This window comes from Syngnathus acus, chromosome 11, assembly GCF_901709675.1.
Source record: "Syngnathus acus chromosome 11, fSynAcu1.2, whole genome shotgun sequence".
Taxonomy (NCBI): Eukaryota; Metazoa; Chordata; class Actinopteri; order Syngnathiformes; family Syngnathidae; genus Syngnathus; species Syngnathus acus.
The window spans coordinates 712027-729210 of NC_051096.1; the positions used below are offsets into that span (position 1 = coordinate 712027).

At 46.1% G+C, this 17184-nt stretch overlaps 2 protein-coding genes across 10 annotated transcripts in view; one reads left to right on the forward strand and one right to left on the reverse strand.

Annotated features, from left to right (window-relative positions):
* Nucleotides 1-12431: 12431 nt before the first annotated feature.
* Nucleotides 12432-14455, forward strand: bloc1s4 (biogenesis of lysosomal organelles complex-1, subunit 4, cappuccino). Its single transcript, XM_037264197.1, has 5 exons — nucleotides 12432-12852; nucleotides 13392-13463; nucleotides 13549-13650; nucleotides 13791-13925; nucleotides 14132-14455. Exons 1-5 carry the CDS (start codon nucleotides 12535-12537, stop codon nucleotides 14237-14239), a joined length of 735 nt encoding a protein of 244 aa, XP_037120092.1. The 5' UTR covers nucleotides 12432-12534; the 3' UTR covers nucleotides 14240-14455.
* A 345-nt stretch (nucleotides 14456-14800) lies between these two features.
* The window catches only part of ripor2 (RHO family interacting cell polarization regulator 2), a 30792-nt gene continuing 28408 nt past the window's right edge, over nucleotides 14801-17184 (reverse strand). For 8 of the 9 annotated variants that reach the window (XM_037263793.1, XM_037263789.1, XM_037263792.1 and 5 more), the window contains one exon: nucleotides 14801-15401. In XM_037263793.1, coding sequence (XP_037119688.1) covers nucleotides 15301-15401 — 101 coding nt within the window. In that variant the 3' untranslated portion in view covers nucleotides 14801-15300. The remainder of the gene's footprint in view (nucleotides 15402-17184) is intronic. The other variant, XM_037263788.1, reaches the window with a different exon arrangement.

Below are 17184 nucleotides of genomic sequence, written 5' to 3' on the forward strand. Positions count from 1 at the left end.
AGACGTTGTGCCAATGACTATTGGCTACAGCTCTGCAGCAACATTCAAGCAGCTGCTGACACAGGCAACATCAGACTCATGTTCGATGGCATCAAAAAGGCACTTGGACCATCACCCCGCAAAATTGTCCCACTGAAATCAGCTTCGGGAGAAACCATCGCTGAACGCTCTAAGCAGCTGGACCGCTGGGTGGAACACTACTCAGAGCTCTATGCCAGGGACAACAGTGTCTCTGATGCAGCCCTCAGGCATGTAGGGCACCTACCTGTTATGGAAGAGCTTGACATGGAACCAACAACTGAGGAGCTAAGCAAAGCAATTAACAGCCTGCCCAGCGGAAAAGCTCCAGGCACCGATGGGATAACAGCCGAAGTCCTCAAGTGTGGGAAGCCTGCTCTTCTGCATAGACTGCACAAGCTTTTATGCCTGTGCTGGAAAGAAGGCTCTGTCCCACAGGACATGAGAAATGCTAACATCGTCACCTTGTACAAAAACAAGGGAGACAGGAGTGACTGTAACAACTACCGTGGCATCTCCCTACTCAGCATTACCGGTAAGCTCTTTGCTCGAGTTGTACTAAACAGACTCCAAGTCCTCGCAGAGATGCTTTACCCAGAGTCACAGGCAGGGTTCAGAGCAGGAAGATCAACTCTGGACATGATCTTCACCCTGAGACAGCTGCAGGAGAAGTGCAGAGAACAACATAAACCTCTCTACATGGCCTTCGTTGACCTTACCAAGGCTTTTGACCTGGTGAGCAGGAGCGGCCTTTTCCAAATGGTGGAACGGATAGGTTGCCCGCCAAAACTCCTCAGCATCCTCCAGTCCTTACACACTGACATGAAAGGTACTGTTCAGTACGATGGGTGCACTTCTGAGTCCTTTAACATCCGCTGTGGTGTCAAACAGGGATGCGTTTTGGCACCCACTCTGTTTGGGATATTCTTCTCTCTCCTCCTGCGCCAAGCCTTCGGAACATCAACTGAGGGAGTTTACTTACACACCAGGACAGACGGCAAGCTATTCAACCTAGCCCGACTGAGAGCAAAAACCAAGATCAGACCACTCACCATTCGGGACATGTTGTTTGCTGATGATGCAGCATTGGCAACACACACTAAGGAACACCTGCAGACTCTTCTAGACCGGTTCAGCCAAGCATGTCAGGACTTCAACCTGACCATCAGCCTAAACAAAACCAAGACAATGGGCCAGGGGACTACTGTCCCACCTTCCATCACCATCAACAACTACACACTGGAAGCTGTAAGCAGCTTTATCTATCTTGGGTCTACCATCACCTGCAATTTGTCAGTCGATGCCGAGGTCAGCAGCCGGATTGGGAAAGCAGCTTCTACCTTTGGAAAACTGACACCCAGAGTATGGCAGAACAGCAAGCTCACCATCCATACAAAGGTGCAAGTGTACAGGGCCTGTGTCGTCAGTACACTCTTGTATGGCAGCGAAGCCTGGACTCTTTATGCACATCAAGAGAGAAGGCTAAACTCTTTCCATCTGCGTTGCCTGAGACGCATACTGGGCATCACCTGGCGGGACAGGATCACAGACAGTGCAGTCCTGGAGAGTGCACAGCTCCCCACTATGCTCTCCCTGCTGAAGCAGCGGCGTCTCCGTTGGCTGGGCCATGTCCGTCGGATGAAAGATGGTCGTATGCCAAAGGACATCTTATATGCAGAGCTAAAATCAGGCAAAAGGCAAGTAGGCCGCCCACTGCTCCGCTACAAGGATGTCTGCAAACAAGACCTCAAATCCTTCAACATCAACCCAGCCATCTGGGAAGACGTCGCCCAGGATCGCCACAAATGGCAACAGGCTCTCCGAAACGGGCTGCAGACCTACGAAATCACCCTGGCTCAACATCGAGAAACGAAAAGGAAATTGAGGAAGCAGCAAGCCACCATGCCCCCACCTCCACCGGGTCTGGCCCACATCTGTAACATCTGTGGCCGTGTCTGCCTCTCACGGATAGGACTCACCAGCCACAGCAGACACTGTGCAAAGAACACCTAACCTCCAGACACAAGAAATCTATGGTCTTTCGAGACTGTGATGCCGATGATGATGACTGCTCCCACTTGCTTTCTTTGGAGGCATGATTAGGGGTTAATACAATCCTCAAAGTAACGAAAATACAATAACAACGGAGTCAGTCGGCATCCGGGCCGCGCGGTCGGGTTTTCTCGGGTCCTCCCGGCTCATCTCGCGAGGTTCTACCTCCGACCGAAACAAAAAAATCTCGAATTTTTTGTTCGAATTCCGATTTGTTCGACAACAGGACGTTCGAAAACCGAGGTTTGACTGTAAAATAAATAGATGCAGCTCACTGCTATTTGAGCTAATTTTAGAAAAGTCCTGCTGGCGACTCATGCGGTCCTCACGGGCGACCTGGTGCCCGCGGGCACCGTGTTGGTGACCCCTGGCCTATATAGACGTAATTTAGACGTCTATTTTCGGTCTGTAGAATAACCTAAAATAGATGTCTATATCAGGTTACAGAAATAACCAATTCACATGTACGGATCAATATGCTTGTTAAACACAAATCCAAACAACTTCTGTATATTGTTTATACAACTTACAGCTGGTTCAGACTTTAAAATTTCGAAATATGATCATATTTGATGTTTTTAATTTAGACGTCTATTTTAGGTCTATACCGAGACCAATTGTAGACGTCTAAATTAGGTCTATACAGACGTCTAATAGACGCCTATGGCTGACAGGGTTCTTTGAGGTTCTGATGCCGGGGGACGGTGTAATGATTCAAGATTCAAGATACAAAGCATTTATTGTCATATGTACAAAAGGAAAGCACTTTTTCTTTGTACAATGACATTCTTTCGCTGTCCGTTAATGTGCCAGACAAGGTAAGGAGATTAAAAGAAGGTTAAAAAGTACAAAAAAACACAAAATATAAAAACCACAATATATATATATACAGTATATACAACTACGAAGGTGAGGGATGTGCAATATAGGCTATTGCAAAAATGGCATTGTGCAACAGTTATGAGAGTTATAGTGAATGTACTGTTAAACAGGGGAGAATGCAGTGCAAAACAAAGTGAGTGTAAACAGTGTACAGTATAAAGTGCAGATCAGTGACTGACCATATGGTGGTGGATACTCGGCAGAGAGGGCAGCGGAGTCCGGTTGATTTTCTTTTTGTGTGGATTAATGCAGTGATCCCCAACCTTTTTTGCGCCACGGACCGGTTACGTGTCAGAAATATTTTATATAAATAAATAATACATTTATATAACTAAATAATACATTTATATAAATAAATAAATAATACATTTATAATAAATATATGAATACGATGAAATAAAATGATACGACTGGCATAAAAACAAGTATAAACAACATTAAAATAAAACTCACCATTACATTGAATTAGTGGGAGCACTGAGCTTGTTTCTCAGAAACGAGCCGGTCCCATCTAGGCGTAATCGGAGACAATGACACCCGAAGTGGTTAAGGTTTGTCTTTTAATGCAGGATGCTTGGTCTCCATGTGCCGAAGCAGTTTTGAGGGCTTCATTGCCTCGTTAGCTAGCCTGTCGCCACATATTATGCAGAGTGGGCTTGGCGCGTCATAGTCTTTTAAATGCAGCTTTCCTTTTCTTAGAAGTCGTAGCCTCTTCTTCTTCCGTCTCCTCATTGGGCTTTTTTCCCTTTCCGAAGAAGCTTTCCAAACATCTCTGTTTCTTGCTCATTTTTGCTTGCTTCGCGGGCTCAACTGAGGTGACATGTCACGTGACCGAGACGAGCGTCTTGACCTGAACCGACGGATGTAATTGGGAGAGAATCGCCAATTTTTTTATATTTTTCAAAATAAATACTTACTCATTTTTGCTAGCTTTGCGGGCTCGACTGGGGAAACATGTCACGTGACCGGGACGAGCGTCTTGACCTGAATTAATTGATCGTCGATTAAAACAATTTTTTTTTTTTTTCTGTGTGGCTTGGCGGCCCGGTACAAAGTGACCCACGGACCGGTACCGGTCTGCGGCCCGGTGGTTGGGGACCACTGGATTAATGCATCCAACAATGGAACATCTCTAGACTTGTACCTTCGGCATCCTTGAGTTTGGACTACAAAAGTCATTCAGAGTAATAAAGATGGTGGATTTGCAAAACCGTTTACCTTGTTTGGCAGTGCTGCCCCAAAGACTGTGACATAATAGTTAAAAATACGCAATTGAAAATGGATAAGATTGAACGGAGTAAAAATTATCCCTCAAACAGATGATAAAATATCTGTGCAGCAACTGGAGGCAATACATTTTTCCACAATCCTGGGGACTCCAAGTGCTCAATAAAATGTATATAAAAGCTCAAAAGGTGGATTTTGCATGACATGTCTCCTTGAAATACATAATAGCCACATCAAATAGACCTCAGCTTGCTTGCTTCACTGCAACAAAGAGCGCTGCAAAGCTTGCTGAGAAGTTCCGCATTGCTTGAGAAATGGACGCATCATCCATACGCTAGAACAGGGGTCTGCAACCTTTATTATCAAAAGAGCCATTTTGCCCCCTCGTCTGCCAAAAAAAAAATTGTAGATGAGCCGCACAAAATAACAGAACTTGTAAACTTTAAAAAGTTCTCATCTTTTTTTAATTTTAGCTGTTATAACCACTGAATACAACAAAAAGTAGCCCACTTTAAAATAAAACATTTAGCTGAGCTTTAAAAATAAACATAAAATTAGGACCGTCCTTGACAAGTCCATGTCAGTGCTCTCTCGTCCTCTTCTGGTTTTTTGCTCAGCCAGCAATAAACTGAAGCACCTGAACATACAAAAAAAAATCTACATCAGCTCGGAGTCAGATTTTTTTTTCCAGGAAAAGTAATAGCTTATTAAATTATATTCAATTCTTACCTGTTTAATGTGACTTCTGTGTCTGAACTTCGCTGCAGATCTTCCCTATGTCAGGGCTGTAGGATGAGACTTTGATCTTCATACAAGCCTGCAGGCTCTCATCTACGAGGCGAGAACGGTGTTTGTTCTTTATGAAGTTCATGCTTGAGAACAATTGCTCGCATAAGTATGTTGAGCCAAAGATGGACAAGACTCCAAATGCATACTTTTTCATGTTAATATACGTGTCAGGAATGGCACTCCATGTTTCAAAAACAAGTTTGTCGGGGTGGGGGAGTTTCTCCATATCACTCCATTTGTGCTCTTTAACGAGTGTAGCCTTCTGACGGGCGACTTCTTCAATATCCGCCGTCAGTGATTTGAACTTATTTACCCATAAATCTTTATCCGCTGTGTCGGCCAGTTCAATTTCTAGATCAGGCTTACTTACTCCGGTGAATACAACTGTGTTCAGCAGGAATGGGTCGATGTCCAGCGGTGTGACAGGGAAAGAGAGGGTAGGCTTCTCCTTTCTGAAATCACTGAATCTTTCTCCAAATGCAGCTTGCATTGTAATGATGGCACGGTGGAAATAATCATAATTTATTTGATTGTTCGCTTCTTTGAACTCTCTTAGGGAGGGAAAGTGAGAGAGCGTACCTTTTTGTGCATCTCTTGCGAACACTGTCATCTTGCGCTCAAATGCCAAAACATCTTCCAGCATCTGCAGGGCTGTGCTTCCCTTTCCTTGGAGATTTTTATTCAGCGTGTTCAAGTGACTTGTCATATCCACCATGAAGTAGAACTTACTCAGCCAATCAAGGTCTTCCAGTTCAGGATAGCTGAGGCCTTTGCTTTCCAAGAAGGTTTTCACATGCTCCAGACAGGTAGCGAAGCGTTTTAGCACCTCTCCCCTGGACAGCCACCGGACTTTGTTGTGCAGCAGGAGATCCGAATACGCATGGTCGACTTCTTCTAACAATGAACAAAACTGTCGGTGGCTTAACCCGTTCGCAATTATTTTGTTCACTATCTTGATAACGAGGTTCATCACTTCCACACAGTCAGGGGGGAAAGTTTGCTTCTTGGTGGATGATGCAGTGAAACGTCATGAGCTCTCGATCCAGTAACTTTTGAAGCAAATTCACAAAGCCCTTATGAACTCCTCTCATGCTGGGTGCCCCATCAGTAGACACTGACACCAGGTGAGTGGTGTTTATTCCTTTCGCTTCTAGACAACTCAAAACAGCATCACAAATGTCCTGCCCTCGTGTTTGGCCCTTTAGTGGTATGAGTTCAATCAGTTCTTCCTGCGGCCCATCAGAGTTTACATATCTGCATAACAGTGCTATCTGCTCAACATCGTTTACATCACTTGATTCATCACAGGCAATTGAAAATGCTTGAGCTGAATTGATGTCAACAATTTGCTTATCGCTGATGTTTTCTGCCATTTTAATGGTCCTGTCTCTGACGGTCTTTGCGGAGAGAGGCATTTCTCTAATTTTCTGAATAATTTCCCTTTTGCCTTTAAAGTCGGAGAATAGATGCTCTGATATTTTCATGAACGACTCCTTCATATACTCTCCATCTGTGAACGGCTTCCCCCTCTTTACGATCTCCAGAGCTGCCACAAAGCTAGCAGTGCTAGTTGACTGTGGAGAACTGATTCACTTCTTGAAAGATAGTTTGCGCTCTTCAGCTTTTTGTAGCAGTTCCGAAATTGCTCTCTTTCGCTCAGCCTCGGTTGAGTGTTTTTCAGCGAATGCTAAGTGTTTGTTTTGAAAATGTCTTTCAATGTTACATTTTTTGTTGTTCGATATTTTCTCAACATATATCAAGCATACAGGTAAGCCAGCGTCGTTGGCGGTGAATGCAAATAAATAAGTCTACGCTGAATTAAACTCTCTATTTTCTTCCGAAACTTTCCTTTTTTTTTTTTTTATGGCTATTCAGGGTTCACAACTTCGCACACAGGTTCGCACGGGTTCACACCTTCTAAAAGCTGCCAGCTGGTAAAGGCGCGAGATGTTGACGTTGATGTGACGTAGCCTATATTTTGATGACAAATTATGAATTAGAAATAGGTCTAGCTTTTTAAAAATTGGATCGTATCAACTCAAACTCCAAGATAACTGCGCAACAAAATAAACTAATAATATGTGAATACAAATGAATTAAGAAATACTCTTTATTTATGTTCGTTTTTTTTTTTTTTTGTCAAGGCCAAAGGGAGCCGCTATAAGGAGGCTGAAGAGCCGCATGCGGCTCCGGAGCCGCAGGTTGCCGACCCCTGCACTAGAATCTTCATTGAATCCCTCATCAAGAGGCACAACTCCAGGATGTATTTTTGTCTTCCGAGGCGAAATAATAAATTCTTGAAACTGTTCCCTGTCAGCCATAGACGTCTATTAGACGTCTGGTCTATGTATAGACCTAATTTAGATGTCTAAAATTTGTCTCGGTATAGACCTAAAATAGACGTCTAAATTAAGAACATCAAATATGAGCATATTTCGAAATTTTAAAGTCTCAACCAGCTGTGAGTTATATAAATAATGTACAGAAATTAGTTAGATTTGTGTTTAACAAGCATATTGATCCGTACATGTGAATTGGTTATTTCTGTAACCTGATACAGATGTCTATTTTAGGTTATTTTATAGACCTAAAATAGATGTCTAAATTAGGTCTATATATAGACCTAAAATAGATGTCTAAATTAGGTCTATATTTAGACCTAAAATAGAGGACAAACCCCTCCACCACGGTAAGGTGACGACTCAGTGAGTTGTCACCTTACCGTGGTGGAGGGGTTTGCGTGTCCCAATGATCCTCGGAGACATTTTGTCTGGGGCTTCATGCCCCTGGTAGGGTCACCCATGGCAAAAGGGTCCTAGGTGAGGGGCCAGACAAAGCACGGCTCAAAAAAACCCTTATGATGAAAAATATATATGGACTCAGATTACTCTCGCCCGGACGCGGGTCACCGGGGCCCCCCTCTGGAGCCAGGCCTGGAGGTGGGACTCGGAGGCGAGCGTCTGGTGGCCGGGCCTTCGCCCATGGGGAAACGTGGGTCCCCCTTCCCATGGGCTCACCACCTGTGGGTGGGGTCAAAGGGGTCGGGTGCAATGTAAGCTGGGCGGCGGCCAAAGGCAGGGAACTTGGCGGTCAGATCCCCGGCTGCAGAAGCTGGCTCTAGGGACATGGAATGTCACCTCTCTGGCTGGAAAGGAGCCCGAGCTGGTGTGCGAGGCAGAAAAGTTCCGACTAGACATTGTCGGACTTGCCTCCACTCACAGTTTGGGTTCCGGTACAAGCCCTCTCGAGAGGGGCTGGACTCTCTTCCACTTTGGAGTTGCCCACGGTGAGAGGCGTCGAGCAGGTGTGGGTATACTCATTGCCCCCCAGCTGGGCGCCTGCACATTGGGGTTCACCCCGGTGAATGAGAGGGTAGCCTCCCTCCGCCTTCGGGTGGGAGGACGGGTCCTGACTGTTGTTTGTGTCTATGCACCAAACAGCAGCTCAGAGTACCCACCCTTTTTGGAGTCCTTGGAGGAAGTGCTGGAGAGCGCTCCTTCTGGGGACTCCATCGTTCTACTGGGTGACTTCAATGCTCACGTGGGCAATGACAGTGAGACCTGGAAGGGCGTGATTGGGAGGAACGGCCCCCCCGATCTGAACCCGAGCGGTGTTCTATTATTGGACTTCTGTGCTCGACATGGATTGTCAATAATGAACACCATGTTCCAACGTGTGCACTTGGCACCAGGACACCCTAGGCCGCAGTTCGATGATCAACTTTGTAGTCGTGTCATCGGCCACATGTTTTGGAAACTCGGGTGAAGAGAGGGGCGGAGCTGTCAACTGATCACCACCTGGTGGTGGGTTGGCTCCGATGGTGGGGGAAGATGCCGGTCCGACCTGGCAGGCCCAAACGTACTGTGAGGGTTTGCTGGGAACGTCTGGCAGAATCCCCTGTCAGGAAGAGCTTCAACTCCCACCTCCGGCAGAGCTTTTCCCACGTCCCGGAGGAGGTGGGGGACATTGAGTCCGAGTGGACCATGTTCCGTGCCTCCATTGTTGAGGCAGCCGACCGGAGCTGTGGCCGTAAGGTGGTTGGTGCCTGTCGTGGCGGCAATCCCTGAACCCTCTGGTGGACACCGGCGGTAAGGGATGCCGTCAAGCTGAAGAAGGAGTCCTATCGGGCCGTTTTGGCCTCTGGGACTCCGGAGGCAGCCGACAGGTACTGGATGGCCGAGCGGAACGCGGCTTCGGCGGTTGCTGAGGCAAAAACCCGGGCGTGGGAGGAGTTTGGCGAGGCCATGGAGAACGACTTCCGGACGGCTTCGAGGAAATTCTGGTCCACCATCCGGCGTCTCAGGAAGGGGAAGCAGTGCACCATCAACACTGTTTACAGTGGAGATGGCTTGCTGCTGACCTCGACTCGGGACGTCGTGAGTCGGTGGGGAGAATACTTCGAAGACCTCCTCAAATCCACCGACACGCCTTCCATTGTGAAAGAAGGGCCTGGAGACTCTGAGGCGGACTCTCCAATCTCTGGGGTCGAAGTCACTGAGGTAGTTAAAAAACTCCTCGGGGGCAAGGCCCCAAGGGTGGATGAGATCCGCCCAGAGTTTTTAAAGGCCCTGGATGTTGTGGGGCTGTCATGGCTGACACGCCTCTACAGCATTGCGTGGACATCGGGGACGGTGCCTCTGGATTGGCAGACAGGGGTGGTGGTTCCCCTCTTTAAGAAGGGGGACCGGAGGGTGTGTTCCAATTACAGGGGAATCACACTCCTGAGCCTCCCTGGTAAGGTCTATTCAGGGGTGCTGGAGAGGAGGGTCCGTCGGGAGTTCGAACCTCGGATTCAGAAGGAGCAGTGTGGCTTTCATCCAACAGTGGACCAGCTCTACACCCTTGGCAGGATCCTCGAGGGGGCATGGGAGTTCGCTCAACCAGTCCACATGTGTTTTGTGGACTTAGAGAAGGCGTTCGACCGTGTCCCTCGGGAGGTTCTGTGGAGGGTGCTTCGGGAGTACGGGGCGCTGAGCCAACTGATAAGGGCGGTTCGGTCCCTGTATCACCGATGCCGGAGTTTGGTCCGCATTTCCGGCAGTAAGTCAGATTCGTTCCCAGTGAGGGTTGGACTCCGCCAAGGCTGCCCTTTGTCACCGATTCTGTTCATAACTTTTATGTACAGAATTTCTAGGCGCAGCCGAGGCGTTGAGGGTGTCCGGTTTGGGGACCTCAGCATTGCGTCTCTGCTTTTTGCAGACGACGTGGTGCTGTTGGCTTCTTCAAGCCGTGATCTCCAGCTCTCACTGGAGCGGTTCGCAGCCGAGTGTGAAGCGGTCGGGATGAGGGTCAGCACCTCCAAATCCGAGTCCATGGTCCTCGGTCGTAAAAGGGTGGAATGCCCTCTCCGGATCGGGGATGAGATCCTGCCCCAAGTGGAGGAGTTCAAGTATCTTGGGGTCTTGTTCACAAGTGAGGGCAGGATGGAGAGCGAGATCGACAGGCGGATTGATGCAGCATCGGCAGTAATGCGGACTCTGTACCGGTCCGTCGTGGTGAAGAGAAAGCTGAGCTAAAAGGCAAAGCTCTCAACTTACCGGTCGATCTACGCTCCTACCCTCACCTATGGTCACCAGCTATGGGTCGTGACCGAAAGAATGAGATCCCGGATACAAGCGGCCGAAATGAGTTTCCTCCGCAGGGTGTCCGGGCTCTCCCTTAGAGATAAAGTGAGAAGCTTGGTCATCCGGGAGGGACTCGGAGTAGAGCCGCTGCTCCTCCACGTTGAGAGGAGCCAGATGAGGTGGCTCGGGCACCTCATCAGGATGCCTCCTGGACGCCTCCCTGGGGAGGTGTTCCGGGCATGTCCCACCGGTAGGAGACCCCGTAGACGACCCAGGACGCGCTGGAGAGACTATATCTCTCAGCTGGCCTGGGAACGCCTTGGGATCCCCCGGGATGAGCTGGATGAAGTGGCTGGGGAGAGGTAAGTCTGGGAGTCCCTCCTAAAGCTGCTGCCCCCGCAACCCAACCCTGGATAAGCGGAAGAAAATGGATGGATGGATGGATGGATAGATGACAAATGTAAATCCATTAAATATGGAATATTAAACCCTAAACCAGCTGTAGGTTGTATAAATAATGAACAGAGGTTGCATTGCTTTGTTTTAAACGACCATTGATCCGGGTGAAGTGTGGTTATTTCTGTAACCTGATCGCCGTCTATATCAGGTCTATATGTAGACCTAATTTAGATGTCTATTTTAGGTCTATAGAATGACCTAAAATAGATGTCTATTTTAGGTCTACACATAGATCTAAAATAGACGACAAAATTAAATCCATCAAATATGAAATATTAAACCCAAAACCATTCTGTAAGTTGTATACATCAGTGGTCCCCAACCTTTTTTGCGCCACGGACCGGTTACGTGTCAGAAATATTTTCGTGGACCGGCCTTTATATAAATAAATAATACATTTCTATAAATAAATAATACATTTATAATAAATATATAAATATGATGAAATAAAATGACACGACATAAAAACAAGTATAAACGACATAAAAATAAAACTCACCATTACGTTGAATTAGTGGGAGCACTGAACTTGTTTCTCAGAAACGAGCCGGTCCCATCTAGGCGTAATCGGAGACAATGACACCCGATGTGGTTAAGGTTTGTCTTTTAATACAGGATGCTTGGTCTCCATGTGCCGAAGCAGTTTTGAAGGCTTCATAGCCTCATTAGCTAGCCTGTCGCCACATATTATGCAGAGTGGGCTTGGCGCGTCAGAGTCACCTGTGGCGATAAATCCATATTTTAAGTAGGACTCCAGAAATTTTCTTTTAAATGCAGCTTTCCTTTTCTTAGAAGTCGTAGCCTCTTCTTCTTCCGTCTCCTCATTGGGCTTTTTTCCCTTTCCGAAGAAGCTTTCCAAACATCTGTTTCTTGCTCATATTTGCTTGCTTCGCGGGCTCGACTGAGGTGACATGTCACGTGACCGAGACGAGCGTCTTAACCTGAACCGACGGATGTCACTGGGAGAGAATAGCCATTTTTTAAATATATTTTTCAAAATAAATTCTTACTCATTTTTGCTTTGCAGGCTCGACTGGGGAAACATGTCACGTGACCGGGACGAGCGTCTTGACCTGAATTAATTGATCGTCGATAAAAAAAAAAATAAAAAAAAATTTTTTTTTTCCTGTGCGGCTTGGCGGCCCGGTACCAAGTGACCCAACGGATCGGTTTCACATATAGACGTCTAATAGACGTCTAATAGACGACTATCCCGTAGACGGCTATAGTATAGACGTCTAATAGACTTCTATGCTATAGACGTCTACGGCATAGACGTCTATTTTTATTCCACTTTTAGACTTTTTTTTATACCTGTTTTAGCCGAGACGTCTGGGTAGCATATAGACGTCTAATAGCCGTCTATTGGACGTCAAAATTGCTCGCAGAATTCTGGATCGTAATGCTCGTGGCACTAGTTTGACCCTCGCAGTTGCCGTCGTTCTATCAGTCATGTGACCCAGTCAGCAGACGTTCCTAACACGGTTGTAGTTTTGCGCTACCTCTAGCGGCATTTACCTCGCCAGCTCACCTGCCAGGCGACATGGACCACCGTCGCGTCGACAGGGTGGGCATCCTGTCTCCCTTGGAGGAGTCGAGCGCTGAAATCAGCAGGGACAGCGGCATCGTGTCGCAGAGCGCCAGCAGCTTGTCCATGGTGAGCGACATCCTCAGCAGCGGCACGGTGTCGCAGAGCCCCAGCTTCGGCGCCGCGGCTAACGTCGTTGCGTCGCCCTGTCCGAGCCTTCACCAAGCGGCTGCAGCGGCGTCGTCCCAGCACGGCCCAGAACCTCACGACGCGGACCTGATGTACGCAACCCTCGCGTACTCCTCCTACGTGAGGGCAACAGCGGGAGAGGAGGTGATCATCTGACCAAAAAATAAAACAAACAGCTAGCTTTAAACTGGCTACTTGTTTTGTTTATTAATTGCAGCAATGTCTGACAACAATTATGGTTCATGTCAAGTGCAGTTTAAAACAGGGGTTCTTTAACTGCCACTGTTTTGCTTAGCAACGGAGAACTCTCAAAATTTCCTGATTTGAATGAGCTTTGTTTTAATTTTTTTTCTTAAGTCGAGGATGATTCACCCTTTTCCTGAAAGGGGTTACAGCTTAAGTTATGGGGTTTTACATAAGATGGTTAATTATGTACATGTTCATTTTGACATTCTGTGTTAACAGCGGGAAAGCCCATACTGGATGGAATGAAGCGCAGTATCAGTGTTCAATGTTGAGTGAATGTGAGTGATGCCTGCACGTGTGTAGATGCCTCAGTTTTATGTGGGAAGTCAGACAAAGGCTTTTTGTGTGGCTGTGTGCATTTCGTCTTCCTGGAGAAAAATCTAAATCTAATGATTGAATTTCTGCTACTTATCTGACGCAAACTATTTCTCCTCCAGATTCTATGCTTGGAGAAAAGCCTGGAGGAAATGTTGACCAGAGTGGACGAGTTTGTCGGCATGCTGGATATGGTACGGTAGAGGCGCTTCAGGTCAGACCTCACAGTTGGGTGTCGTTTCTACTATTTTATTGATTTATGTTTGTATTTGTCTACAGATTCGGAGCGACACATCACAGATCGTGAGTGAAAACCTACCTCAGATTCAGCACAAGTCTGAGGAAATGAGACAACTGTATAGGCGCATCGACAAGTTAGAGGTAAGCGATGGCTGTTGTTTAGTATTAGCTTTATTTTTTTTATTTTATGCATTGTCTTCTTAGATGTGCTAAGATGAGGGCTAAAAAGGTTGACTTTGGGGGCAGTGTCCATCAAAATGTTCCAGTGTTAGCATTTGCAGGGCTTTGTCAAGATGGTGGGAGCCAACGTTGGAGCCATGGAGGAGCAGTTGACCCAGGCGGAAGGAGAACTCGCCACGCTACCGGGTGCCTTCAAGAAGATCTTCAGCACAATGAGTGTGTCCGGCTTCTTAAATGTAAGGCTTGCAATTCAAACCCTCGGGCTGTTTCCTCTTATTTACTTTAGTCATTAACATTGGCACTTTTGGGTGTATTTATTTGTATTCTGCCCTCCTTGGACGAAAATGATTTCCACGATTATAGTAATTGGAACACGGAAAATGTTGGTCTTTGAGCCGATTCAGCGATGTAATTTTTTGGGGCGGGGGGCCTGTTGTCATAGAAATCAAACAGCCCACAAAGAACAGCTCCACATCAGCAACATCAAGAAATCCCTCGAGTGTTCAGCACGGACGACTACATAGTCACGTCGCAGCAGGCCAAGCAGTGACACATCGCAGGGGCGTAACATCCACAGCCAAGCAATATAGCCAACAAGTCACAGGTGGCCTGTCAGCTGAAACTGGACTGTAGCAAAAAAAAAAAAGTGGTTATTTTTAATAAGTGCCTAAACGCTCTTGTTTTCCGCTGGTTGTTAGCTTTGTAACAAGCCGCCTGATGCATCTTCCCACCCAAGAAGCTTTTTTTGTACGGTTTGTTGTGTGGGGAAAACAAAGCATGCTGTTTGTTGTAAGTCGATTAGTCTATTTAATCACCGCAAGCAATATGAACCTCAAGCATTACATGTACAAAATACAGCCGTTCAAAATCCAAGCACTTGTTTCCAGGTTGCCTATGCATTTTTGAAGCATGACTTGTTTTTCAGACAGGAATATAGCAGCCAAAATGACTGTGGGGTGGAAAATACATTCTCATTTCAAAAAGAAAAAAACAAACAAATTTGCTTTGGTCGCAATAAATTTCTGCAGTCAGAGTAAAAGTAATTTTTTTCGGGAATATAAATCATTAGCTCCAAAATAATGATTATTATTTAAAAGAACTTAAATTCCAATTAAATCAACAGAGATCATATTGTTTAATATTTGTAAAAAGTAAAACACCTGATTTAGCACAGAACTAGCAATCCATATGCATCAAGTCTTCTGCACTTTATACAGCAGGAAAAAAATAAATACGTACAATCAAATCACATTTCCGTACAGAATTGCACTTGGAAAACTGCACGTTTAACAAGACTAAATCAACTCATCTGCCTCTTTTCTTTGGCCACGGGACGCCAACAAAAAACAAACCCCAAACGTACCCCAAAGCTGCGCGCAACGCTTGAAAAACTTAAATATACACATCGGACTATTTACAGGTGCAAAATTGTGGTATCGGGGGACACGCGAGCTTTCACAGTAAGCAGTGAGCGTGCGAGACGTGAGCGAGTGGTGTAGCCAGTGAACGTTGGTGCTCTCCAGTTGAACCCCAAATATACCTGCGGGCGCATATTGTGCAGACATTTGCTTTGTGAGTTTTGTCCATCCACCACACCTCGTTGGCGTCTCATTAAAAGTCAGTGGCGACGGCGGTCTCCCGCCGTACACCCAAGCCAATCATTTCCCCCGGCACTGTGTTCAGTTGCTCGTAGGCTAGACGGCCCTCCTCGCCTGCAACCCAAAAAAAATGCATTCACTTTCAGAGAATTTGTACACTTGTGTTATCAGCAGTGGAATAAAAAGGTTGCACAACATGCAGCCGTTTCTGCCAGTGGAAACTGGGCTGATCTCATATTGAACTATTATGACTATTGTTATAACTATTGGCATGGACGCCACCTAGTGGTGGTTGTGCTGTCAAATGGCATGGTGGTACGAGATGGTGTTTAATTGGGTATCGAATTTGGCCCAGGCACATTGGCTATCCTAAAACATGTACTACAGTCAAACCTCGGTTTTCGAACGTCCCGGTTCTCGAACAAATCGGAATTCGAACATAAAACTCGAGATTTTTTTGCTTCGGTTGTCGAACAAAATTCGGAGGTTGAACCTTGCGAGATGAGCCGGGAGGACCCGAGAAAGCCCGACCGCGCGGCCCGGATGCCGACTGACTCCGTTAGTTGTTATTGTGTTTTCGTTACTTTGAGGATTGTAATAACCCCTAATCATGCCTCCAAAGAAAGCAAGTTTTAGCAGTAAAGCCATCCTAAAACACAAAGACGCTCTTAAAGCAATGCGACAGTGAGCTCCCGGCGCACTGAGGTCCACTTAAATTTTGGAAAGAACAACAGGACTTCATAAACATTTTCTAAATTTCAGCGACGGCTCTGTCACAATAATGCGACCAGCGCGGTGCAGTTGCGCGGTCGGCGACGCGCTACGGTTGCGCGTTCGGCGGTGCGCTGCAGTTGCGCGATTGGACAAAAATGCGCAAATAAAAAAATGCTTAAAAAAGGCGTTTGTTTTTGGCTTGGAACGGATTAATTGTTTTCCATTATTTGTAATGGAAAATATGATTCAGAATTCGAACGATTCACTTCTCGAACAGCAGATTGTGTTCGAAAACCGAGGCTCCACTGTATATGTTAAAATTAGAAGAACCCATTATTATGGCTAAGTATGATTGTGTTAAGTAGATCATTACTAGACAAGATACATGTTATTAATGTTGCAATGTTTTATCCAACCTGTATTTAACATTGGTGTTCCATCTATACATGAATGTATTAAGTTGAGAGGAGACATCAAGGGTTAATAGTAAAAAATGAGCAAAACAGGAAACAGCTGCAGAGAACAGTCATGCGCAATGATTGCTGTTTTGAGCAAGGTTGCCAACGCAACCAGTGGTTCCCAGCTGAAAGTCAGGTGAAGAATGCGCAACCCTCACATACAGTGACGTGCGGTGAGGTTCATGACTGGGGAGGCACTGACGTCAACGGTAAAATTTGTACGGCACCTAACCATGTCAGAAAAAGGGTTGGGGAGTGCTGCTCTAGTGTGGCTTATTCTTTATTTAATTTGAACTATTTTAATTAAAATCTCATATCAGCAGTCTTCACACATAAAAACACCCAATAAAGCACATGGAATCAAAAACTTGTTTTCGATCGTGCGTACCACTCCGTTCCGAAGTCCCGTTGTCCGAATCAAACCTTTTAACTCCGGAGTTGCTCTTCCTTTACTGATGACCTCCTGCTTCGACCGAAAATCCATAGTTGAAAATCGTTTGGATATGTAATCCTCCGTTGTAAAACGAAATGTAAAAACGAAACAAAACATATGTAAAATGAAATAAATGGACGACTGCTCCTCAGTTGTTCACTGTAAATTTGAAGTGGAGATCTCTTATTCTACAGGTAGGCGCATGAAGCATCCCGGGATCACTAGCACCCCCTGCCATAAGGCTGGAGAACCTTTTTTTTTTCGTAGCCTCCGTAAGGTCTCTTTTCAAACA

Coding starts and splice junctions, on each gene's coding strand:
- bloc1s4 (XM_037264197.1), top strand. CDS start 12,535: ATGGACCACCGTCGCGTCGACAGGGTGGGCATCCTGTCTCCCTTGGAG. Junction 12,853..13,391: donor GGGCAACAGCGGGAGAGGAG/GTGATCATCTGA, acceptor TTTCTCCTCCAG/ATTCTATGCTTGGAGAAAAG. Junction 13,464..13,548: donor TTGTCGGCATGCTGGATATG/GTACGGTAGAGG, acceptor ATTTGTCTACAG/ATTCGGAGCGACACATCACA.